Source organism: Harpia harpyja, chromosome 2 (genome assembly GCF_026419915.1).
Source record: "Harpia harpyja isolate bHarHar1 chromosome 2, bHarHar1 primary haplotype, whole genome shotgun sequence".
Lineage (NCBI taxonomy): Eukaryota > Metazoa > Chordata > Aves > Accipitriformes > Accipitridae > Harpia > Harpia harpyja.
Window position 1 is genome coordinate 32,538,226 of NC_068941.1, and position 26,837 is coordinate 32,565,062.

Here is a 26,837-nt window from a genome sequence, read left to right on the forward strand (position 1 = left end):
AGCACACACTGCTGGCTCATTCAGTTTTTCATCCACTAATACCCCCAAGTCCTTCTCCGCAGGGATGCTCTCAATCCATTCCCCGCACAGGCTGTATTTGTGCTTGAGATCGCCCCGACCCATGTGCAGGACCTTGCACTTGGCCATGTTGAACTCCATGAGGTTTGCACAGGCCCACCTCTCCAGCCCGTCAAGGTCCCTTTGGATGGCACCCCTTCCCTCCAACGTGTCGACCACACCACTCAGCTTGGTGTCGTCAAACTTGCTGAGGGTGCGCTCAATCCCACTATCCATGTCGCCAACAAAGATGTTAAACAGCGCCGGTCCCAATACCAACCAATACTGAGGAGTGCCACTCGTCACTGCTCTCCACTTGGACATCGAGCCATTGACTGCAACTCTTTGAGTGAGACCATCCAGCCAATTCCTTATCCACCAAGTGGTCCATCTGTCAAACCCATGTCTCTCCAATTTAGAGACAAGGATGTCATGCGGGACAGTGTCAAACGCTTTGCACAAGTCCAGGTAGTTGACATCCATTGTTCTTCCCTTATCCACCAATGCTTTAACCCCATCACAGAAGGCCACCAAATTTGTCAGGCACAATCTGCCCTTAGTGAAGCCAAATAAAGTAATTTAACATGAATAATGTTCAGCCTTGACACACTGCTGTCTTAAAAACTGAGTTCTCTTTGGGCGAGTACGGGAGAAAATCCTGGAAGCAATTGGTATTGACATATGTTTTATATTTGCTATATATTCTTCCAACCTCCAGTTACTCCTATAACTATAAAAAGTTGTGGAAAAAGTACTCCATCATTATCTACTGAAGAACTAAGGCTAAAGGTATCAATGCATACCTACTTGCTCATCTTTGTGCTCCCAAATAAGTGTGCAGCTTCCTTCACTCTTCACATCAAAAAAAGTATTTAGATCTTTTAGAGATATAAGTTTCATGAAGATTAAAATATTTCAGGATCCTTTTTTTTCCTCCAATACCTATTGTCCGTTTGCCACATGCACTGAAGGTATATTCACACTGACCAAAGTTCAGATATATTTAAATTAATCCATGGCAGAACTCATAAATGTATCAAACCCATAAATATGCAGTAAAAATCTCCTTAGGAGCCATTTTCCATTGTGTTAGTGTCAACAGATGATTTTAAATTAGGGTACAAAACTGCCTACTAATCAGAGCACAGAAGAACATTTATTTTCATTTTATAGTAACATGACTGTGGTTGATCTTTTCAAATGGTTCCACAACTGCAACTTGTTAAAATTTTAAACTGAATATAAAATTAATGAAGATGATTTATATAGACACATGAACTGTCCTTAAAAATTTCTTCTGACAGCAAGTTTCCTAAGAATGGGAAGCAATACACTTCAATTAGCAGAGGTGGCAGTGAAGTATCCATTCACTGACATCATCTCTAGCTCCTGTTATCTGGTCAGTGGATAATTAGGGGTTTGCTTTCTTTAACTAAACACGCTTTCAAATGCCTGGTTACAGAATCCTTGTGTAATATTTAAAGATAATTTTTAAGTCTTTTTAAAAAGATTGGTAAGTTAGAATACATTTTTGATAAGCAGAATGATGCCCAAAGTATTCTGATGAACCTTTATTAAAAATAATCTTCCTACAGTAGTATGGAATTCTTCAGCAAAGTAAAGCCACCACCTGTTGCACAGCCTTCTTCACTAACACCATAAATTTGATCTTTTCTGTTCCCCTAGTGATCTGCATTATTGGCTGATAACTGCTCTGTTTATGAACACAAATGCAGTTTTGACCATAAATGCAATTTTGAAGCAGCCAAGACAGCTTTACTAAAAAGGAAATCACCTTCCCTTCAATGAGACCAACTTTTTTCTAAACCTTTACAGATGGATATGATTCCATGCACAGTCGTTAGACCCAGAAACTTCTCAGTAAGAGAACCAAAAGTTGCTTAATGATATATTACAAGTACGATTTGTGATGCTCTGCATGCAGTTCACTTTCTAAGACTTTTTGTGCTGCTTCCTTTTCTGAATGCAATGGGTTCAAGATGCGTCATGTCTGTTTCCCAGCTATGCTTGTATTTGCTGGATGTCATTATGCACTGAAGATTTATGTTCAACCTCAAATCAAATGCAAGTTTCACACCCTAAGTAGGGATGCCCACAAACATATTGTTCTTTGGAGAGCAGCTCTCTGGCTCCATAGATATAACTTGGACAGAGTAGTTACGTTCTTCTGCAGCCCATGCCCGATCCAGATCCACAAGCCCCATACACTGCTTTCCTAAAACGAGAGCAAAGGAGAGCATGGAAACTCTAAAAATGTAGAAAAGTTATCAGAAACGTGCACTTCAATATTCAATGTTAGGAAAACACATCAGTAAGTCATCTAAAAAATAAGTTCTAAAGCTACTTAAAAAACTATCTTAATCTGCGTTACTTCAAATAGACAGTCATTAATAGTTCTAAATCACATCTGTGACTTGTAACCCTCATTTAGCAAAGATCTTGAGAAAGATTATTAACTCTTTATATATGGAGAAACATAACAGGCACAACTATTTTTAAGTATTCTCAAAACTTACAGAAAAATCCATGCATTAATGTAAAAGTCAGAGGAAGAAAAAAATGCCTAGTTTACCCCGTAGCTCTCTGAACTGCCAAACTTCCACTCCCTTTACAACCATAACTGTTTTCCTCCTGTACTTTCATCTAAAATCTGAAAAACTCTGGTTATAAAATATCAGTGAAAGATTAAAATACCAAACAGTGATCCAGTGTAATGGATTTGAGACTTAAGAATGTAACTGCTTATAAACAAAAATACTAAATTACTAATGAAAACTAATCTTACCTCAGATTTACCTGCAGAAAAAACAGGAAGAATAAATTCAAAGTTTTTTTCTGCTTAGAAGTTTGTATTATGATACAGCCATGCCAAGATGATGGGGCCATTTGTCTTTATGTATTTACTCATTATAATTATTATATTCTGAAATACAGAATTGATTTGTCAGATTGTATTTTCAGCAGTTGAAAACTGTCTTGCAAGAAGGATTTACTTCCCTGAAATGTTTTACCACTAATAGTCATACAGTCTCAAATCACAAACAAGGCACAATCCTGCTTCAGTCTCAAAGCCAATGATCCTACCTCTTGTCTTGTTCCTGACAGAATCGTACAGTTAAATATATTTGGGGTATGAGATGATGGGAAGAGACAGGAGCACTTATTCTGTTTACCATCAGGATACAAGTCTGGCATTCCAAACTACCCTCTAGAACTGCCTACCCCTCTCTCCTGAATATATACAGAGCCTGTGTGCCTGTACCATTCCAAGCCCTGGTATGCACCTGTTACGTGCCTGTAGAAGTTTTGGGTAGGTGGCACAAACATGTCCCTCAGTATCCTTGTATTTCAGAGCAGCTGTGCACATCACACTTTAATACAGTACTCAGTCCAATCTACTCTGTCTTTCCACAGCAAACCGATGACCCTAAGTATTTTCTCCTTCTCAGCTGAATTCGTTAGTTACAAAAGAAATTCACTACTTTGACTTCACCAACGTTATGACATTTGGACTCTGTTCTATTGGTGGCTTGGAATTTGGGAGGGGTAGTAATTGGGCAGGAGACAATTTAGAGATACAATAATATGGTTAGGCCTGAAAAAGAGCTTTCAAACTCAGTCCTCTATGGATTTATATGTTGCAGGGAGAAATTACCAGTTTATATAACCAACCAGGATAGATACCCATAAATTACTTCTTGTGGCACTATTCTCCTACATTTGTGGTTTCATAGAAAGTCACCTTCTGTGGTTGGTTGAACAAAATGGCACGTACATGCTCCTGCCACTGAGAGCAATATCATTATTATTCGAAGTGTACACACTAAGGGGCAGTTGGGATTGTCACAACTGGGGCCTGGGTCCCCAGGTGCTCTCAGTAAGACCGTGTGAAATACATGGAGCAGTTCTGTGATGAGACAGAATAAATCAGGTGGGCTGTAGCGATGTTCACAAAACCATTCAGTATGTTTGCACTCAGGTCCCACTGCTGCATATAGTGGATAAAACACACATGTCCAGTGAAAATGGGAAACAGAACTTTGTTCATTTAAGAGGGAATTGCTGTGTGTAGGGGAACTGGGTTCAACTGCATATTTTTACGTTCACAGATACTCCAGAAATCAGTGATAAGTCCTTTGACAAATGTGTTGTTTCTGCCATGACAGTCACAGACAGAATGCTGCATTTTAGTGCTTTAGGGGCTTACAGGTAGTGAAACAAAATGATCTATCACTTCACTGAAGTGGCATAAATTCAGTGCTAAAATTGCTAAAATACAGTTTACAATACAATCCTAAAATATTCAAAAAGTAGCAGAACAAGTCATTTTGCCACCATTTACAATAGAAAAGAAAAAGTCTCCACCTGTTCAGGAATATTTTCATTAAATGAAATCTACGCAGTTTTCTCAATACCTGATCATGCATTGCACAAAATCAAATTAAAAAATAATCTCACCATCGCTGTACACTGATCTGATTCAATCTTCAATTATTTGCAAGCAAAACATAAAAGTACCCCAATAAGATTCCCATAAAACCAGAAACTGAACTGAAATGGGAATGATCTTCACTGAAACAGATTAGTATTACATGGAACTTAAAAGAAAAAAAACATTCTTTAAAACAGAAAAAGTAATGATGTAGGGGAAGGGAGAGGAATAAGATTTATGTTTGGTTTTTTGTCAGGGCAAAGCATATAAAAGTTAAATTTGTGAAAAAAAATTGCAGTTTCAGAGACAGAGAATAGATAAAAGTTACAACCTTTCAAAAAAGTTTTTTGGGTCCTTTTCCAATTTTCAGTCCACCTGGCAAGCAGCAGGGGACAATGTGGGGTGCTACACTGGTAACTGAATACTGCCCTTTTTAAAAAATTTTTTTCGAGTACTGTGATGATAGCAAAAGAGCTGACAAAGTTATTATAAAATAGATAGTTATCTCAGAATCTGTATTATTTTCTTTTTGTGCAGTGAGTATAGGAAATACTTTGAATTCTTCAAATTAAGCTTTTTAAAAACATTATTTGCTACTACTGCTTTAATATACTTTCTAAATGTTTCTTGCAAGCCAAGAATGCACAGTTATACCCTGAGAGTTCCCAGCCCCTTCTGTCTTTTCTGACCTGGAAGCTAGTTTATAGCTTCCATCAGAACATTAATACCAGACAGGAGCACATTATACCCTTTTTTAAGGCAAAGAATACTAGAATATTGCACATAATGAAGAAATGACTTTGCTTGTTCCAAATATTTGAAGTGTTATGTATTTTGCTGTCCTTCTGACTAATGAAATTCCTGCTATCTTAATGATAGCTTCTTGCATTTCTTTTCCTCAGAAATCATTGACACCTGACCAAGAAACTAAAATCTCAGGAATCAACTTACTTTGGCTCTTAATTGCACTGAAACGACCCAACAGAAGGCAGCTGCTCTTACTCAGAATGGCAATAAAGTACAAACCTGAAACAGAACTGATTACCGAATGGTAAAAATTGAGTCATGCACTGCTGTAGCTGTAACATGTTTCCCCACAATGGGAAGGCTGGTACCCCAGGTAAGGGGTTAGCCAAACTGTGTTCATGGCAAAGTCTTCAGATTTTAAATATTATTCATTATTTAAAAAAAAAAACAAACAACCAAACAAAACCAAAAAAACAACAACAGAAAACCTTCCTGTTTTTTTCTAAAATTATTATCATGACCCTAATAATGAGGTGGCCCAAATAGATCTGTATGCTCTTAAGCCTGCCTGTACCAAAGCTAGCCCAACCTCTGCAATTTAGCCTTATTGTTTCCAGCTGGCATTAGATGTTTGCCCTTCTAAGAGAGTTATCACCAGCAATTACAAGCAGGACAGAGGGTGCACACTGAAAATCGCTACTATGAATAGCCTGTGCTTTTACGTAAGATGAACTGGCAATAGCAGAACTTTAGTGAACTTTACAAAGACCTCATTCTTTTCAGAGAATGGTGGGAGAAAAAAAAAAGGTAAAGCAATAAAAATCAGTAAAATGCAAACCCTCTACCTCATATTGGTAATTCTGAAAAAAGAAAAGAGTTTCCATACCATAGTTCAGAACAGCAAGAGGCGAAATGTGAAGAAACTCAAATTTTTCAAGTGTTACGTAAAGACAGCAACTTAATGCCCTGTTCATAAATGTACTACTTCTTCCTTTATACATCAAGGTAAATTCATTACTGAGATAGTTTACACAACAGCTGCAGAAATTCATACCAATTAGCCTGCGTTCAGGTGGAAGCTGAACAGCTGTCTGATCGGCAAATCTGCAAAGGATCATGTGCTCCTAGAAACACAAAAAAGTAAAGAAATTTGGTCCAGTAGCATTTCCATCTTCCAAATAAAGTAAGAAAAATCTAATTAAATATTTAAAAGTATCAATAACACTATCATGTGGGAGACTATATTTCTAGAAAAATTATCTGTGTGCAAATCCTAATTTTGATACTGCTTTGGCTTGTAAATATGTGTGTAAATCAAGTATTTGTAACCATGACCACATTTCTACTCATGAGTATTTGTTTCTTGCCAAATTTTCCCTTAATTCTCTGCAGCAGTTGAATTGGATGCAATGTATACAAGATAGCATTCTTCAAAGACATACTGTAGACTAATTTTGCCTTCAATTACTGATGAGCAACACAGCCTTCTTTTAGCACAGTCATCATGGGGCAGCATCTCTGCATCAATAAGCAGCCAGGACAAAATTCTTAAATAGGTGATTTGAACTACTGCACATTTCTCCCAAGCAGTGATTTTGAATCCCAGAAGCATCATCTTGTGGGTGAAACTTCCCCTGCTCTGCCAAATCCATTCAAGATCAACCCGAAAGATCCTGAAGGCAAAATTGATCCTGAAGGCAAAAGATACCTGGCTGTGAATAGGAAAGCTTCCTACATCAAAATGAGCACAATCCACTTTCAAACTATCCCTGTTCCACTTAAAAGTTTTTGCAGAGGCTTCTACAACAGCTGCTGTTGATTTCTTCCTGTCCTGTCACCCAGGGGTATGGTGCAGTGGAGGGTTAGCCCCACCACCTTAATCCCTGCTTAGATCACTACACAAGCAGGCAGAACCCCATCCTCATTTGCCTTCAAAAAACACCACCTATGCTAGCGTAATGGTTTCTCAAAGACAAGACAAGCCAAGGAAGACAAGTTAGCCAGATGGTGAGAGAAAAAGCCTTGAAGGTGTAGCAATGAAATTAATGCTCTGATGACACCTGTGCTCTTTGGAACAGCTGCAATATTAAGTACAGGACAGAGTAAATCAGAACCATTTTAGAACTGTACAACATTCCCCAAGTCTCCTATAAAGTCATGGGGAGAAAACAGAAACGGACAACAACAAAAAGTGCTCTGCTAAGCAAAGCTTCCAGAGCTATAGTTCTGAAAAAAGGACATGTGTCTTGCAACAAAAAGAAAACTTTTTATTTATTTATTTATTTATTCTGGCCTGATATAAAATGATGATTTTAAAGATTTGGTTCCTGTAACAGATGGAGAGAGCAACTTCACCTGAGGATCCTTCAGCTTCCTTCAGTATCCTGAAGTAAGGACACTTACTCCTGCTTTTTATTAGGGGGACATAAACATCCAAAAGTCTTCATTTCACAAAAAACCTGAATGAAATCCCATCTATATTAAATCAAGATGGTAACTCCCTCCACAGTACACTCCATCAAATTCATAAATTTAATAGACACCTGACCACAAAAAAGTTTGCCCACATATTATAAATCAAAATATCGCTACTTGATACTCAAATATTACTCATTTAAATAAATTCACAATATCTTGAGGTAGGGATATTTGTTCCCTAGTACAGCTCATTCACATGAATGTTTTCAGCTCACGGCTCCATATGAGAACAAGCTATAACATGTTTAGGACTTAAACATGTTATGCCCAGTCAGTTCAGATCAAATATGGCTATTTTTGTAGTACTAAATTGCTGAAAATGTTAAACCCAGGTGTGACTACTGGAGAATGGAGGAGAAGGAGAGCCACAGGCAATGTGGCTGCTGTTAGGAGAGAAGAAGCAGTGATAGGCAGCCTGGGGAGAAAAAGAGGGATTCAGAAGAAAGAAAGAAGATCCACGTTAGCACAGAACCCCTCACCAGCCTTCAGGCACCCAACATAACTCGCCTCTGCAACATCAGGTTCTCAGCTCATCCGACTCGCCACTTAACCTGAAAATCTGGACTGACTCTAATGGCTTGGCTTCCTACAGAGATGATCCAAAAAGTTAAACTAGAGCCTAAGTCATGACTACACTGTTTCCCCATGACACAGTCATTAAATTGTCACATTCCCTGTTGGTAGAAATAAGAACAAAAGCATTTCTAAAATAATGAGGATAAGAATTATAAACTGCCCAAACTTTGTGTGTGCATAAACAGTTAACTTGCTTACTAGAACACCCACGCCTTCAATTCCTATTAAGTTTTCAAAGCTGTATGTGCAAAGTTATTCAGTTTTACTTTCCAGTTCTCCTATGGGGAGAGTGTCTTGACAAATAGTCCCAAAATGTATCATAGTAGAAATCCACAGCTATCATAACCTTATTCTTTGCAGCTATAAACTAATGAATTACAGCATAATGCTCTCATCAAAAAAGTTTTGGAACTGCCAGACTTCTGGATATCTTTTTAGATCTCACCAAAATGAAAGATAAGAGAAATGAATATAAAATGGGAATTGGAGGGGGGTGACACAGACAATGTCTGGCTAACACATGGCAGCTTTGGCTACCAGCCAATAACCTGTAACAATTTATTAATATGAAATATAAAAACGCATATTGCTAGCTGTATAACAAAAGTTATTTATAACTAGGATCATTTGAGGCACCAACCAGCCTAGACCATTTGTATAGACGCTTACATTATTAAGAGCAGCAATATTTTTTAACATTGTCCTTGGTCCCTGTGCCCTTCTGCAACATAAATAATAAAATGCTGGAACTTCTATAGTGTTGACAAACCCTGTGATTTAAACCTCCATGGATTAACAGATTAAGAAAAAAATTCACTGAGCTTTAATGAGATTATACAGACTATCCTAATCTAGGCATCCTTGACTTCATTGTTGTCACCATCTCGCTCTGTACTGTCAACAGGTCTACTTTTAATAATAAGTTAGTAAATAAACTTCTTCTGAACTGAAACCCGAGTTCTTCATGATTAGGTGTTAGAAACATATAAGTGTGTTGAAAAGAATATTAATCAAGGGAAAAAATAATGGCAGGTCCAAATCCACTGTGCCACTTTTATCATCCCAATTTAAGGGCATTTATTTCCACATAAATTAGTAAAATGTACATAAAGTGTCATGAAGATAAGATTAGCGTATTACCAGATAACTGAACTTCCCTACATAAAATGGCTGGAAATTATATGAAGTTTTTAAATGCCCTCTTACGTGAGGATTAAAAAGGATAAACTCAATTTTCCTGCTACATATAGCATCTCTGCTATGCTCAATGTCCCAAAACCCATCTGCATATTAGAAATACCATCTCTCTCACATTTCTGTTACAAAGGTTTATTCTGCATCTTCAAAATTCATTTCTATATTGTAAACACTAAGAGCCTTGTCTGGGATTTGACATGTAAACTCAGTAATACCCTTGCTTCTCTCAAATGGAAACATTCTTTCCGTGCCACATTAAGTGCATCTAACCTTCAAACTTCTGGTTGCTGATCACTAACTAGTTCCAACACACTAGACAAAGCTCAACAGATCAGTACCAGTTGTCTGCTGCCCACCTCTCTGCTCCTGTCCTTTTTCGCTCCCCTATTATCTGTTATCTTCATTCTGTCGGATCTGCATGCCTCATTGATTCTTTCTCCCACTTTTCTCTGAGACTATCTCCACACAGACTCTGGCTCCCCAGGGTCAAACCACATTTGAATATTTTTGAAATAATTTTGAATAATGTTTTTAAAACAACACTGTATAAAATTCTTGCTGATGAGTATAAGCTCTTCCTACTCACTATGTCCAATCTTCAAGACATAAATCAGGGGGTGAAATCTAATGTTTATCAAAAAATATATCTATAAAAGCAATAATTTTACCTAAAAAATTATCAGGCATTTCAACAGTATAAACTGTTGTATTTAAGACCTAAATAAATTGGTATCCTGTAATTGTTAACTGATACATGTTGAAGTATCTTAGGAATGGCTTGCTTATACATTATGATAAAAAAAAAGTTCTTTTGTGCAGAAACTATTTAATATTATTGAAGAAAAAAAGCCTTAAAAAAGGAATGGTGGAGAGAAAGGTACACAATGACATCTGTGCTACTAATGAACATTTCACATAACACATGCTCCTCCTTGCAATTAAAAGATAACCACTTTATTTCATTCGAGAAGACGACCCAGTGAAATGCAGGAAACTGCACATAACCCTTCCCCAACCCTTTTACATACCTTGTAGGACAAAACTTCTTTGAACTGATGACTGAAAAAAAAAAAAGACTGATTCAATTAACATCTGAAAAAGCAGAGGTGGAAAATAGAGCAATCATTACATACTTGAACACATTTTAAACAAAATAGCAATATCTGTACCCTACAGAAAGGCATTCAAAAAAACCAGAAACCATTACGGTTCCAGTTCACTAGAAAAGGAAAAACTTATTTGATGGTTTCTTTTCTTTTTTTTCTATTGTATTATTCATAAAAGTTCTCTCTTTAAATCATTCTAAATACTAACACAGATTTACTGGTGTTTCCACATTGTCACATGAACACTTCATATTACATGTACACAACCTCTAGACATACATATTTTGTTTGTGTCGCAAAAGAAAAGTGCCTTTACAATGGAACTGAGTACAGAACACAGGCAATATGGGGATATGGACAGGCTATCATGTTTTATGATCATATCAAATAAGGCAAAAAGAAAAAGCAAACCCTAAAATGTAGCTCGAGCTAGGGCTGATAATTTTCTACATAGGCTTATGATGTGATATTCAAAATTTTAGCAAACACAAAAACTTAATTTACATTCTTGCAGCATCTACAGCAACAAAAGTTTTCTAACATATTGAGCATTTCCAGACTTCATGATCTAAAACCACAACTGGTCAAAAGTTAAACAGTATCCAGGCAATTTTAAAACAAGTCAACAGAGAAATGCTATATGCCTGCTAACTTTAGAAGGCTTAAAATTTTATTGCCTCTTCCTTAAGAATACTTATTTGTTTTACTGTGTCACACGAGAAAACAAAAAGGGACACACATAAAGAGATGGAAGAATAAGATTGACTAGGAAAACACTGTTAAATGCAAAGTTTTTCAAACTGACAAATTCTAAATATTTACTCTCCATGCACTTCTGTGACAGCAAACTTCAATATTATAGAAAAATATGAAAAAATATTTAACATGGATGCGTAAGATTCTTTTAAATTTGTCGATTCCTTTTAAGACAGCATGTTTCAATTTCTTATTTTAGCAAATATATACCTAAGACAATGTTGTAAATCCTAGTAGAATTAAATCTGATTCATCTTGGACATCCAAAATGCAAAGCTCAGCTTTACGAAAAAAAACCCTCAACCCTCTTCCCCCATCTACTTCTGCCTCAGAAAGCTGTTAGCCTCTTATCTTCTGCCACTTTATGCTTACCTTTTACATTTTATTTATATCAAAGGCATTAAAAATCTTAAGCCTAAGATATATAAGTATCTCCAACATGGCAGATCTGAAGACGACAAAATAACGACACAGTCCATTGAAAAAGTATTAAAAATATGAACTGAAATACAGGAGAGCTTGTCTACTTGGGAATAAATCAGAAGAGTTTCACACGCAGTAAACTGTGGTATAAAGCAGATCCATTTCTTTAAGCTGATTGCCTACATCTTTCTCCAGTATTAAAATGTCAATTCCCCTTCTTACAGTAATTTTCATGAGTTTTCTATTAACTTTGTGATTTCAAGGTAAAAGGTCTGGGTATTACATAGATTCCCACATATGGTATCTACTATGTTGATGGTATAAAGTCTTCTGAACTATGAATAGATAAATCCAGACACAAAATAACCCAGGAATTACCAATCTGTCTCCCTTTCAGGACAGGTTTGCAAAGAGAAACAGGAGGAAACAGTTGCATTGTATCTGTGAACCAATTTAGCCTAGACACTTGCAATGATCTTCAATTGATTAATTCTATACTTCTAGTATTTTCTTCCTTCATTTAAGTTCATGTTTTAAAGCTTGTCTTGTTAGCTTTAGTTTACCTTCGAGGATATTTAAACTTCACTGTGTTTTGAATGAAGCCATAACAACAAGGCGAGATGACAAAGGCTGCCCGTGCTTTGATGCAGTGGTCGATCACCATGTCTGTTGCCACACCACATGCATGCAGAGCCACCTAGAGTGTTAAAAACAAAAAACAAACAAGCAAATTCTTTACAGCAATAGTCTAAATACAATCCTGTTGCAGTATTTTTTTGGTTGGCCGAGTTACTTAAATATATGAGGAAGTTTTTGCCATGAAAGCTGTTATGCCAAAGGCCTGGTCCTTAATTCCTCAGTTTTTCATTCCTCTCCTTCATATTTATGCTGAGGAAAATTTATGGCCTATTCCATTAACAAGGGTACCATCAACACTGAACAAGGGTCACTCACCAAAAGCAGTCAAAAGGTACGTGCACTGCATTGTGATATCAAATAAATTAAGAATGAAGATCCACAAAGTTATTAAAAGAAAAACTACTGTGGTGATTAGACAAAAGTTTTTGTCAAGCAAAAAGGACTTTGAAATACAAAGAACTATTTCAAAACTGGATTTCAACTTACCAGTAAGAAAAGTAACAGATATACCTGAAGGTCACATTTAAAGGACAACATTTACGCATAGAATTTTATCATTTGATTGTAAGGTATTGAGTAAAAACTTTAGAAAACAAAAATTGGTGGGGAGGGGAAGCATCAAATACAACTTCCCCTCCTTTTCTTTTTTTTTCTCCTTATTCTTTTCTTTCTTTTTCTTAGCGATGGGCTCTCAAACTAAAACTAGAATGCCATTCAATCACCACAGCTACCTGCAAGCATTGATGTGTGTTTGGGCAACACACAGGTTGCACAGAAATTCTTCATGCTCTCCTACAGAAAAGCAAGTCATTGCTGTACTCAATATATTGCAAGGAAAGGCAAGCAGCTCTCTCCTATCAATACCTGTGATACCAAATGGGCCAGGTGAAATGGAGGCATTACTTTCTCCGCCTTCTTCCACGTAATCAGTAGCTCAAAGAGTAAGCCTGGTGCATACACATTGCTCTATGTTTTCATTAAACTAAGCACATTTTGAGGCACATTTTTAATTTTATGTAGTGGTACGGATTTGTAAAACTGCATTGTTTTCTTTGCTTTTTGTTCACTGTAAATTTAGGAAAAAGGTTTAAAACTGCAAAGCTCAGATTTCAGGGTTCAAAGTTGTTTTTCAGGGTACAGCAATTGAAAGATAAAAACTTTGCTCTCAGATATAGATTAAAACAAAGACTTTTTTGTTTGCAGACTGCTTGATGTAAGCTCAGCTGAGCAGACCATTAATCATCAACTGAACTTTAACTGCATACAGATGGTAACAAATATTTTTGTCTCTAGCAGAACATTAAAAAATTAGTAAGAAAATAATTTTAAAATTAAAGTTTTCTGCTTGTATGAATTTAACAACAAAAATAAAACTAGTTTAACATCAGAAATAGATTTTTAATATCACAGCTATTAGATTATCATGGAATATAATTATAGTTACTTCCTCATCTATCCAAGCAGAAAACAAAGACATCTGCTTTGCTTGCATGTTTGGAAAAGAGACCTTAAAACAGCAGCAGATAAAACCAGTAGCTTTGCTGAGCCTGTAGGAACTTTTACACCAACTGATTTCTTCTTTTGGTTTCTCAGAATCAATTTAGTTAAGCAAAAAAATCACAAATAAAATTCAAGACAAAGCTTTCTCAGGATATTCTATAAATTAAACTATCTGAAAAAAAATAAGAAGTGAGGACTAATGCAGACAATATATTTGGTTCACAAATCCATATATCTGTAGACACAGCAAAACCAAGTGACCCCTGACGAGAGCAACAGAGCTAATGCAGTGTGAGACCACTGCCCTGTATTACTCCTCTGGCACCACAACTCCCCAGAACAGGCTCAGGTTCATGAAACCTCAGGCTCACTTTAATGGTCTTGAAAAGAACTCAACACACTCAAAAATACACTCCTCCCCAAACAAACCTTAAACTTTTCAACTTGTTCTCATAAATTATCTGAGATACTGGGAGTACTATAGAAGTATTAAAAACAACTAAGATCTCAAAGACTCCTCTGGGTGTCGGCATGTAAATGAATACTGCAAGCAAATATTTGGAAGCTCTCACTTTTAGACTGAAATCCTTTATTGTGATTGGTGGTTGTACTACAACATGTAGTAGTACAATGTACCAGTACGTCTGGCACTCAAACAGGTTGTTTCAGAACCTTTATCTTCATTACCCCAACAATCCATACGGGCAGAAATTTTATGTGGAGCAAAAGGGAAGTGGTTGACACTTTTTTCTAACCTGCTTTTGAACTCCTGGCAGGTAACAGATAAGAAAATAGCTATGTAATGCAGATTTGATGTCAAGGTAAATAAAATGCATATAAACACGTTTTAAACTAATACCAAAAGCAGAGAGATGACGACTTCTGTCACATCCATTTTTCTATACCTCTTTAAGTTTCAAGTACTATAACCAGTGAATTTCTTATCATGTCCACTCTCACATTTACACTGTACAGTCTTACTGAAAATGAAGTCTTGCAATGAGTGACAAGCTTTACAAGCCTCAGAAGATGGGTTTAGAAATGATGCATTGCCACACTTTGTTCATAACTATGTATTATGGTATTAAATTGTCTTTTTCTATCAGACCAGTGTTTATGACATCTAAACTTTGCATTATTTACCTTCAAACACACCAAATACTTGTGCTACTGGTCAGTAAACCAGCCAGCTCCTGTCTTAAATGTAGCTGCATAGGAAAATTAATCCTGAGTTAATGAGCTAATCCAGAAGAGTGACTTATGGTATGATACAAACTAATTCTGAAGCTGAGATTGATACGGGTCTCCCAAAAAAGGGAAAGCTCCAGGTTTGTCTGTTGAATAGTCTACAGAATCAAGTCAAAGAAACTGAAATCACAGGCCTGGAAATGAAGAATTTCCAAGTGAATTTTTCTGACATATACTTCAATATTTTCCTTGTCACAAAACTTAAGAGAGAATGTAACACTTTTTCATTAAATAAAAACTCCATGGAGATATTTAACTTAGTATTAACATTAAAAACAGACCCCCAAAAATGAAGACAGGAACTCCAATGATCACAAAATTGGAGACTCATTTTACCAAAAAACTATTACACATTTCACACACAGAATTCAGTAAATTATTCATGAGATCCTGATTTTTTGAAGTAGATCTCTAGTTCATCCACTGCGATTTATGACAAAGTAGCACAGAAAATAAAGCTAGACAATTGGAAATTTACACTTGGAAGAACTGGGCTAAAATTATTTATTCTCTCCTCTTTCTCCTGCACTATATTTCTTTTCCTTTATTAAATAAACCAACCAAATAGTTAAACAGCACTGTTCATGTACCATAAACCTTCAGCATTAAGTGTCCTCAGCTACAGCCAAAACAGGCCTTTGGATGGATGATTTAAAGAACAGTCAGACTTGCGCTGAAAGCTTGGGGCTTTCTGCAAAAGTTCATATTCTATTAACAGAATATAAAACTGGAAGACGGGAATCTTGACAGAGTTACAAAAGACTATTTATGCCTTACTCTTCACTAGGGCTGCAGAATTCTGGAGAGGACATTCATCTCATTTACTCTCAGGGCCTAACACAGATGCTTTGAATCGGTATTCAAATCAACTAGTTTGCTCCTGCAGAACTCGGATTCCTCCTTTAGTCTGCTCATTTACAGTTAACTGGGAGTCAGAATACCACCTGTTGACTGCAGTAGGAGTGCTTAGAGCGTAAGTCCTACAAAACTGAGATATCATTCTGCCTTTATAAATATAGCTTGAGTATACTGTACACATTGAATACACTTATGTATCATAAATATAACATTCTCTCTGTCATGATAGTTACTTCTCAGTTTTGCATCGTGTAGTCTTGAGTTGTTTGCTTGATCTTAAAATGCTTTTACTGTCACCTAACTACACTTCTGATCTCACTTTACTGTACTCAGGCTTAATTTGAGCAACAGTATTCTTCCCTTCCCACCTTCAAAACCTTCTTCAGAGTATATCCATTAATGAATTACTGATTTTAAAACGCCATGACTAAACCAAGAATCTACCCCACTTTTTCTTCAACATGGTCAGGCAGCATTCGTATTTTTGTATTTAATTGGAGCAGACACTTCTTTCTTCACTCATGCAATACAAAAGTGATGCCAATTTGCAACAAATAAATCCAAAACTAACTTAATACAGATCAATATAACACAGGTGCTTCTCATAGCATCAAAAATACCTGTCTGTAAGGACATACAGAATTTTCTTCTCTCAGGTATTTTAGTTGTTTTAAGAATAATTAACCAGTCACTGAAGTTTTGACGCAGAAAAGGTATAATCACTTACCCCAATGTTAAAAGTCCCATTAAAATAGTCCAAATTTGCTTGAATGAACCAAATGTTGTTTAAACCTAGTTCATCACTTCTGTCTTTAGCACGGATCAGAGACAACTCCTTATTTTCTATAAGCACCACCTAGATTTCATACATAGGAGAAAGTAAGCCAAAATAATACTGAGAAATCAAAGTACAAATTACCAACAAGTACAAAACTTTGTAGTTTAGTTGAGAAAACCTCTAAATTACTTGTGGCAGAGCTTGAGATCTCCACAATTATTAACAGGAAACCCAACAACAATGGAAGGCATTTAATACTTGCCAATATCAATCAGCTTGCGAATATTTTATATTTTCCTATAACTTCTGTTTTCTCAGAAAAGCACTGCACACGTTTGGGATTATGCTAAAAATCTGCATGTTTCAAATCTAAATCCTCTGCTGAGACAACTGTGTCTTCATATTTATTCTCCTTACATGCACATCTTTTTAAGATGATTACCAGCGACCAAAACCTCATACTGTCTGTACTTTTTATTTAGAATTTACCTGACATGATGGCATCATGTAAGCAAGAACAATTCCAACATGGCCCTGTGAAAACAAAAACAAACAATAAAACCTGAGTGACTTTTCAGTGTCCCCTGTTGTTGACTCATTACATGATAAGCATCCCCTGACCAGTGACAGAACCTTTGAAAGCAGCTAAAATTTTAGTATTTGTATTTTCACTTTGCTTTGTGGCAGCAACCACCTGGAACTGCAAAGATGAACGCTGAAAGAAATTGCATCATGTAAACAAAAATATACATTACCCCTCCACTGCAAAAATCCACAATCACATCTCCAGGCTTAGCAAGCTTTGTCACCGCTGCTACCAAATTATTCAATTGCTGCTGCTTCCTCAGAGCCCGGTCTCTAGACATCTTTCCTGGGAATGACAGAGAAAATGCCTAAGTAGTGATCAGCAGTTCTCAACATTGATAATTTTAAATGGGTAACAGCAAAGCATTGCAAATGAAATTTATGGAACACTGGCTGGAACACTTGGGCATCCAAATCCACTTTGAGCTAAATTCGCAAATATTTGGTAGAGCTTTCTCTATACCTTTAGCATATTTAAAAATTTAGTTTCCAGTTGTTGCTGTTAGTGTATCCTTAGGAACAGACTCGTATAAACTTTATATAAAGTAATCAAATTGGTGTAAGCTCTAGCCTGATTATATTCCAAACCTGTGAATCATGCCCAGAAATAGAGCTCAAACCCATCCACAGTAAGGTTGCCAAAATAAATCCCTATTTACTATACCTATACACTATCCTTAAGCATCTTGTTTTTAAAAGTTGTACTTTTTCTCCTGTTAATTTTCACTGTTCATAATAAGCAGCCCTGTTTGTTTAAATGACTCTGTGTGCAAGGAGGTACTTCTCAAAGTGACTACTCCTGCATAGCAAAGTCTGGCTTTCCATCACATCTGTAACACAACCAGAAACAGAAATACTATTAATTTCTTTCAAATGTGCTGGGTAAAGTCCAACATACAGTTGCTTCAGATATAATGAATTTGTTTAGTCAGCACTTACATATTTGTAAAGATGCATTTTGTCTCAGTGGGGCTAACAGAGTGCTGACAGACCTATTTAATACTCTTTTTGTTTGTTCAGAAAGCAGTTTGACATAGATATTGACAGTATTCATGAGCTCATCTTTACAATAAGAAAAAAGGTACTGAAACAAGTCTCTTGAATGAGTTTTCATGAAGGAGGTTTAGGTGTGCTAAACAATCCAAATGTTCTCTGAAATACGAACATATTTCTTACTTGGAGCACCACATTATATTTGAGTATGGGCACTCTTCAGTTTTGTATTAAATTCATTAACTTTGTCTATTAAAAATACATTTTTCCCAGTACTGAGGAGTAGTTTAGAACAAACCCCACAAATCAGTGAAGCTTCCTGGTTACTACAAAAGCAATTCAAATCTCATCACCATAAATTGCATTTATTATCCAGTTTATTGTTTAAATCTCTATCCTGAAAATGTATTCTTTTGTATTATATTTTATTGTAAATAACATTTCATTTTATAAATAATCCATCAAATTCAACAAATTCATCAGATAAAATCATCACTACATTGCTCTGGGTAGAACGAGAAAAAAAATCACTTTTCAAGATATTACATTCTATACTGTCAGGGCAAAGAAAAGAGAAAAACTGACAACAGAAGGCAGAGGAAATAGGGCAGAGTTCATTCTGCAGTTACTGCACAGACAGTCATTTAAAAAAAGAGTAATGATGTTTTAAAAAAATATTCCTGGGTGACTGCACTGCATGGCGACATTAAAATCTGTACTACTACTTAATGGAAATTAAGAGATTGAACACAACCTTTTCACTTCTTATCAACTTTGTAAGCATAAAATAGTACATTTTATAAAAATAAAACCACTGTTACATTTCAAACATTTTTTACACTTTGTGAAAGTTACCATAAAGAAGAGTCCGAGAAAATTAAGCTTTCTAATAACAAAAATGTATACAAGGACTGTGGATATGAAACCTTTACCACATTATTTAAAATGATACATACATTTTAAGGAATCACCTCTTTCACGTGAGTAGATCCTTGGAAAAACCTTTTATGAAAGACTATTCTGGGAACCCTAATTCCTTGTATGCCAAGTATCTATGTGAACTGCTCCATACCTTGCCTCTAATTTTCATGTTTCCACCTGATAAACTAATGTTCAAATATTCTCAACACCTACAGTTCTAACTGTAGCCAATGGAAGATGCAGGCATTCCAGCATGTGCAAAATCAAGTGCTGTCATGGTGTTTGAGCTAGAAATTCAGTTTGTGAGGTCAAACCTATAATTTGTTAGGTTGACAGGTATTGTGATATTAATAGCTAGAAAATCCAACACCTAAAAACAACACAAGTACGTTCTCTGTGTACATGTGTATGTATGCAAATACCCGCACACACAATCACAATGGATTGTTTGAGTTTTAAAAAGCAGCTGTTGTCCTGCACATAGCTTTAATCTAACTGAGGCTACCTTAACAATATATGAAAAGAACCAAGAAATCTAATTTATATTTGTCTGCTATATCCCACCCACCTGAAATACAGCCGTGGGAAGGGGGGCACAATTAACAAGGACTTGATAATACAGGCTACTACTTGGGTTTGTTTTCATCAATCAAGAGATCTTATTGGTTTTGTTTCAATTATTTCAATTCTACCTGATAAAGTACTTAATAATTATAGTTGTTGCTCTAAAACAAATAGAAATGACCAGATGCCTTCCTGTTTTATGGAGGCAGCAAGAAACTGAGTTACATTTGAATTCTTTCATCTGATAGGCAAAGGAGCAGCCAAGCAAGTCCAGACTTCCCAACAGATATAGCTTCCTTAGAAGCCCACTAGAAGCTGTCAATGCACAGTATCTACATCTGACTCAGTCGACCTCCTGAGTATTAAATTAATAAGAAATACTTTACAAAAATATTAGCCTATAGCCTTTAAAAACTCTCTAAAAATTAACTCTTCATGGTCACCAACAAGGTTTCATCCTCTCTTACTGTGCAGACAATAAGTAGCTTACATTCCCTTGAAAGATGGAGAAAACCAAGCTTGAATCAATAGGTCTTTTGTCTGCTTTACCTCCGTATTTTGAGCTCGGTAGCTAGAATTACAGAAACACAGAAAGCCGTGACATTGCCTGTAGAGAACGTTAGTTAGCACGGCTAACTAGTCCTTCATTGCAGCAAACAGGCAATAAATTCAACTAAAACTTCTGCATTGAAAAATACTGCAGCTTACTTCACATTTCTCAAGCCCTGCGATGGTAAACAATGCTAATTGTTGTCTTCAAGAACAGTAAGAAAGTAACTTGAAATTTAGCCCTACAAGGCAAAACCTTGAAGAACGTGACCTTTTCCTACAATACACCGAAAGGCCCCCATAAAATGGTTTGTTCCCTTCGTAAGAACACAACTGACAGACTGCCATACAGTCCCAGAAAGATTAATTTTCATTTTCAATTAACGGTCACAACAAAAATATTTTATTTGGCTTCACAAATCCAACATTACTGTTAATTCAGCCCTTGTCAAGCAGAGCTTTAAAGTCTCTATGGCACTTAGAGGTCTTGCATTTTGGCACAAAGAAATACAACTTTTCAGAAGGCCTTTATTTTTATTCAAGTGTGTTCAAGTTCATATAATCCTTCAGTCCTCAAACAATACTTCCGTATTTCTCAAGTTAAACTTGAAAAGTCATTAAAGTTTCCTTAAATAAGTAAAACCCAAATATCACCTCTAAGACTTTAAACCTATTCAACTTCGAAGTCATAACACAGTACAACTGAACACACAGCTACCAAAACATACATGTAACACACAATACATGGATTCTCCTATTCCATATAGCAGAATTGTATATGTCTATTGTTTTAGCACAAATATCTTTTTATTAGGTTTTCCATAAGCCTCAGCTAACTAATTCAAATTATAATGTGGGTCTACTTTTCAGAGAAATTCAGGTAGAGTATATTTATTGCTATATTGACTAAGGAGATTTAATTTTAGTACAGCAAAAAGGATCAGTAGCTATAAAGCAAAAATTACAGTTTTATTATTTTATACTAAGCTGAACAAGGTTTTCTGAAATCAGTGCTTTTTTTTCCTGGTAGTTCCTTATGATAATTCATCATATTGTAATTATTTCTTAATACTCAGCTCATATGTCCTTCACCTTGATGATGTTATTTCCTGCTACGCTCTTTTTGGTACCTATTGGCAGGTGAGGAGGTTGTTTGCTTCTTTGTTTTGGGGGTGATTGTTGTGGTTTTGCATTATAGGTGGATTTTGGGGTTTTTTTGTTTTTTTTTAACATATAGTATTTGGAAGATTAATATAGCTGTACAGTGGTTCCCATGCAACTACTAGAAAAAGCAGAATTCAAACAGGTGAAGGATGCCAGCCAGTTGACATTTATTTACAAAGAAATATTCTAGTAAGAATAGTAAGTCAGAAATAATAACACCTTCTTCTAAAGAACTCTGCCTATCTTGCAATAAATACAATTAGCAAGGACAATAACTTTGCTGTGGTCCAGTGGTCACCTTGGTTACTTGAATAATATTCAACTTCAGCTGCTTTAATTCAATCTGTGTGGGCCAGTGCTGAAAGTTGAAGGTCTGCCCTCCCCTTTTGCAGGCTGGGGCCACCTTCCAGCTGCCCCCTTTCACTGCACTGACCTGTCTCCCTTCCCCTCCCTCCCAAGAAGGGAACTGTTAGCTTTCAGCCACATCTGTTTCCTACTCTTATTGCGTGACCACACCAGAGGAGAGAGGAGAAGTAGCAGGAGCTGGGCCAGCCAGTCTCAGTGTCATCCACAAGTATGCCATGGTAAAGACCTAGATGAATCGCAGCCCGAAATACATACTACATCAAAAGGCAAAGAGGCATGTGAGAGGCAAGTGTATCTCAGTCCTCCTCTACCTCTCACCCCCCTTTTATAACGATGGAGGGAGGCAACTTTGCTCAGGCAAACAGGATGATTATCTTTTTTGAGCAGTATTTGAATTCAATACAGCAAATAGTGTGTTAGTGGTTTTTACACTTGGGTATAACTCAAAGTGGGGGACCCAGAAAAGAATGTTGAGGCAGAATTCTGACCACATCCCGTATTAGGACTTGAATATCTCCTAACTGATATAAATCTGCCCATTTAAAAGCAAAAAGTTACATTCTTCAGAGTATGGTTTCAGCTTCGGGAATAAAGCAGGCTCTTACTCCAAAGTAGCTGTAAAACACCACAAAATGTCCCTAACTGATTCCTCATGGCAGTCTAGATTGTAGAACAACACTGACCTTGGCCCTCCTCTTGTCAGGCTGGGTATAAATTGTTTTCCTTATGTCCAACTCTCTTATTGTTGCATAGTTTTGTGAAATAATTCAGCCTAGCTGTTTCCAGTGATGCTGGACTAAAAGGTGTCTGTCACTGGAAGTCTGTCTCTTATTTACAAAGAATGTACTCCTTTACTAAGTGCTTTAAGACTAAGGGTCAGACTTTGAGCTCTGACATGAATGCAGCATTCAAAGTCTGGCCTCTAACACACAAGTAGTTTTGAAAAAGGATTTTGTGTATTTGTTTTTATTGCTTTACATTGACATAAAGGACAAGGTAATTCATTTGCAGTAATCTTGCTTCTTCATCTTGAGAATTCTTTCTTTCCTTTGCTAAGAAAAATATAAAAGGGACACCTAAATGTGAAAAATAAATTTGAGTCCATCCAAAAAAGGAAGTCTGATCCAGACCAATGCTAAAACAAATCATTTGACATGTTAAAATGAAATTTTACAACCTTATGAAGATATGAAATAGACTGAGAAGCAAGGCTGAAAATAAGAAATGCAAAACCTGCTGAATTTGGTTACAAAAGTATTTCTTATAATGTGGGATACTGAATCTGCTGGAATTGAGAATGACAAAGAAAACATCAGTCAAATTATAAAACAAAAAGGTTTCACTATTTTTACATTTTCTGCTACATCAGTTCCCTTTAAAATCTAAGACAATTAATTTGCACAAAGGGTGAATTTTCCAAATCACTCTCATTGAAAAGTAAATGGAAACATTTAACTTGGAACAGCTTCACAGAATTTTAAAGTAGGTATTTAGCATTTTCATTATATTGAGGAGATAATTCCGGGTTGTCCTACCTGCAGCAATGTATGAAGACTAAGAATCTAATCTACATTTTGGAAGGCCAGGGAACAGAATCATCTGAAACAAAAACCCCTACTTTGAAGCATCACAAAGTATCAAATACTTCTGCAGCCAAAGCTCTATGCTGGAAATTATGTTTTATTGTAGAGAAAACTACAGCAAACCTTATTTTTTTTCTGTTTCATTCTTTTGATCTTGTTGCCTTTCCAAGGCCTTCTTCCTAAGGTATACCCAATAGGCACCTTGCAGGTGGGGAAAGTATATGTTTTTTGGCTCTGCAGACAATCTCAGAGAGTTGTAATGTGATATAAAGATGGAGGGGCCAGAGATCTCCAAAGACCACTGGGAGAACTAAATGCTCAAGCCTTTTCAAGAGACATATCTACTAGATGTAGCAGAAAGATGCAGCTACACAAGATGATGGCAACTGTACTGGCTCTTTGAGTGGTAACAGCCCTGGTAGCGCAGTGTTAAACTCAAATTCCTTTGTCTCTACTACTACTTTGTCTACTATTCCTTTGTGTTAATTCCAAATTCCTTTGTTTCTGCTACTACTTTGTCTACTATTTCTCTGTCTCTACTACCACTTTTAGGGATCCTCAGCTTGCTTCTCTGTAAGGTGCTACACTGCACCATATGAAGTAGGACTCACTCACTGCTTATTCAAGCATGTCCTAGTGCCATACTCCACATTTACATGGTATACGCACACTTCAGCTTCCTCCTTGGCTTTCCCTAGGCACTGTGACACTGTCCCAGAAAGCAAAACAGCATTTTAGAACAGAACAGAATTATTGTTTTGTACTTACAAAGACTGCTTGTAATAATTCTTTTAGACTTTCTTATGCATATGGCCATGACTGAAGCCCTCAAAGTGTAAATCACTTCCTCTATTTAACCAGGTATAAATTCCTATGAAAAAATTAGACTAGAAGGTAAGCTTTGCTACTTGTATCACCAAGGGACAACATTAACCATCCTTTTCCCTAATTTTGGATAAAATATTAAAAGAATCCTAAGGTACAAAAGGGAGCTTGCAGGTGAGCTGAAAAAGTGCCCACTGAACAATTCACCAAAGAAAATGTAAGAAAAGCAGACTAGCATCTATGGTGAGCAATCACCTGCTTCCTAACTCTTACATAGATGATTCAAAACAATCTTTCACTATTTTTTAGTTCTCAGAGAAATAGGAGCCTGTTCTATTACATTTAAATTGTTGTGTTTGTTTACAGAGGCTAAAACATTTGTTCAATCAGATACAAGATCAGATAGCTTGGGGTTATTATTGACTCCTTTGCTCTTCCTTTACTTTTGGAAATTGCTATTCTGATCTTTCTTACCAAACATTGGATATGAAAATATATATATGTATATATATACACACATATACACACACACACGTATATGTACATATAAATACACATATATATGAAAGTATTATATTTTAAGCAAAACCAATGTAGATATTCAACATTAGTTAATATAATATAGGTACACTAGAAATATGCCAGTGTCTCATTTCTTTGCAGCTTGGACTTCCTGCATTGGCTTAACTAGATTTCCTCTTAAAACAGTTTCCCCACTGATTTCATTTCAAAAGTAACTGAGTTGGGTCAAATTTAAAAAAAAACAAAACAAACTGGCTCTGACTGTATAAATATTTCCTTACTTCTGCATCAGAATTTTAATGCATTAATCCCATCATGAAAGATCCTACTTTATCAAAGACATAAACAAAACAGAGCAAGTGAGTAATAAAAACCAGCAACATAAAAGGAAGGACTGTGCTTTCATTACTGTTCTCCACACCTTACCTCCTCCCATTTTTAAGCTTGCTTTCCATTCACTCTTGGAGAATGGAAGTATAAGCTAAAAATTCAGGGAAAACACTGTTTTATAGATCGGGTTGCAATGCAGAAAAGCTCATTTTCCTCTATTTTTACTATTAACATTTTATAAAATAACTTGGTTCATAATATGTCTGTTTGAAGCAGACAGAAAGATACTGTGCTGCCCAGAGTGCATTTTTATGAATAGAAGTAATCAGCAGCCACATTTATCCAAACAGTTCACAGTTCAGAGGAAGGTGGGTTTTTGTTTTTGTTGTTTGGTGGGGTTTTTTTTTTTACCCTGAGTGGATGTTTATCAAAACATATACTAGAACTATGAGGTTTGGAAACACCCCACATACCTTTACTTGTTGGTAAAAGGGCATGTAATTGCTTATTTTGTAAAAGAGGTAACAGGCATATATGCCAATTCTACAGCTTCATGTATTTCTAAAAGCAGCAATCCCTATTAAATGAAGAAAATTGCTATTAAGTTGTCTTGGCATAGAGTCTATTTACCTTTTCCTATCAGATCACTGGATATTTTTATTGTTACTTCGTGTCTTAACTTTTCCAGTTCATCACCATAATAATTAGATTTTCAGGAATGTTGTGTTGTTTTGTGTTTTGTTTTTTAACTAAACTCTAAGGAGGATGGGACTAACAAATGGGTTGACAAAAGCCAACATTTGTTGCCCAGAGCCTCATTACAGCTAAGAATACATAGCTGCTCTGCACTTTGCAGTTCAGAATGCATCAGTCTTCATTCTGCAAAGACCAGACTTTGCACATTCAAAAGTTCCTGGCAAGTCTAAGAGAACTAACAGCATTCATGAAGTTACTAATGTGCACACATGTAAAATAACAGCTTTAGCATTCCTTGGGGGGGACGGGACCAAAACTCAAACACCACAAATAAAGCATATAAACTATCCTTATGGAGAATGTATAGCATGCACTTTCAGTCAACAGATAAGGCCAGAAAAGAGAACCTCAGAGTACGTATTATTTTTTACTATATAAAAGCTTTTATGATCAAATGTGGTGGTATTTAGCTACAGTCAAGGGAGTAGGAGAAGAGAACACTACAATGCATGGTTTAAAATATATAGATGTAAGACAATAATAAAAAGGACAGGAAAGACAACTGAACTCCACGGGAATATTTTATTGGTTTTTTTTAGATAGGAGTCCCTCCTGATCTTACTATCCAATCTGCTCTTTATTAAGGCAAGCTTTGCAAAATAGCTTTATCACTTCAGGCATAAAAAAACCCCTTCATCTCACATACACTAACTTGGTGTAGTCTAAAAAGGTCAGACAGCTATGAAAACTGACCTTTGACAACCTAAACAGGAATTTGGCCTGCTTCCTTTTTTGTATTAGAGGATTTTAAGCAACAGAAGAGTAAGACACCTTTAAAAAAAATAAAGATCAACAGATGCCAGTAAAAAGAAATTAAAATTAATGCTGGGCTCCCTCTGAATGTAACGATGTTCCACTTACAG

The 26,837-nt window shown here is 36.2% G+C and overlaps 1 protein-coding gene across 2 annotated transcripts in view; it reads right to left on the reverse strand.

Annotated features, from left to right (window-relative positions):
* Nucleotides 1–1,194: 1,194 nt before the first annotated feature.
* GSTCD (glutathione S-transferase C-terminal domain containing) overlaps nt 1,195–26,837 on the reverse strand; it is a 72,168-nt gene continuing 46,525 nt past the window's right edge. For both annotated transcript variants that reach the window (XM_052775089.1, XM_052775081.1), the window contains exons 6-12: nt 17,572–17,687; nt 17,306–17,350; nt 16,766–16,894; nt 12,357–12,490; nt 10,537–10,567; nt 6,312–6,381; nt 1,195–2,293 (exon numbers count right to left, since the gene is read on the reverse strand). In XM_052775089.1, coding sequence (XP_052631049.1) covers nt 2,157–2,293; nt 6,312–6,381; nt 10,537–10,567; nt 12,357–12,490; nt 16,766–16,894; nt 17,306–17,350; nt 17,572–17,687 — 662 coding nt within the window. In that variant the 3' untranslated portion in view covers nt 1,195–2,156. The remainder of the gene's footprint in view (nt 2,294–6,311; nt 6,382–10,536; nt 10,568–12,356; nt 12,491–16,765; nt 16,895–17,305; nt 17,351–17,571; nt 17,688–26,837) is intronic.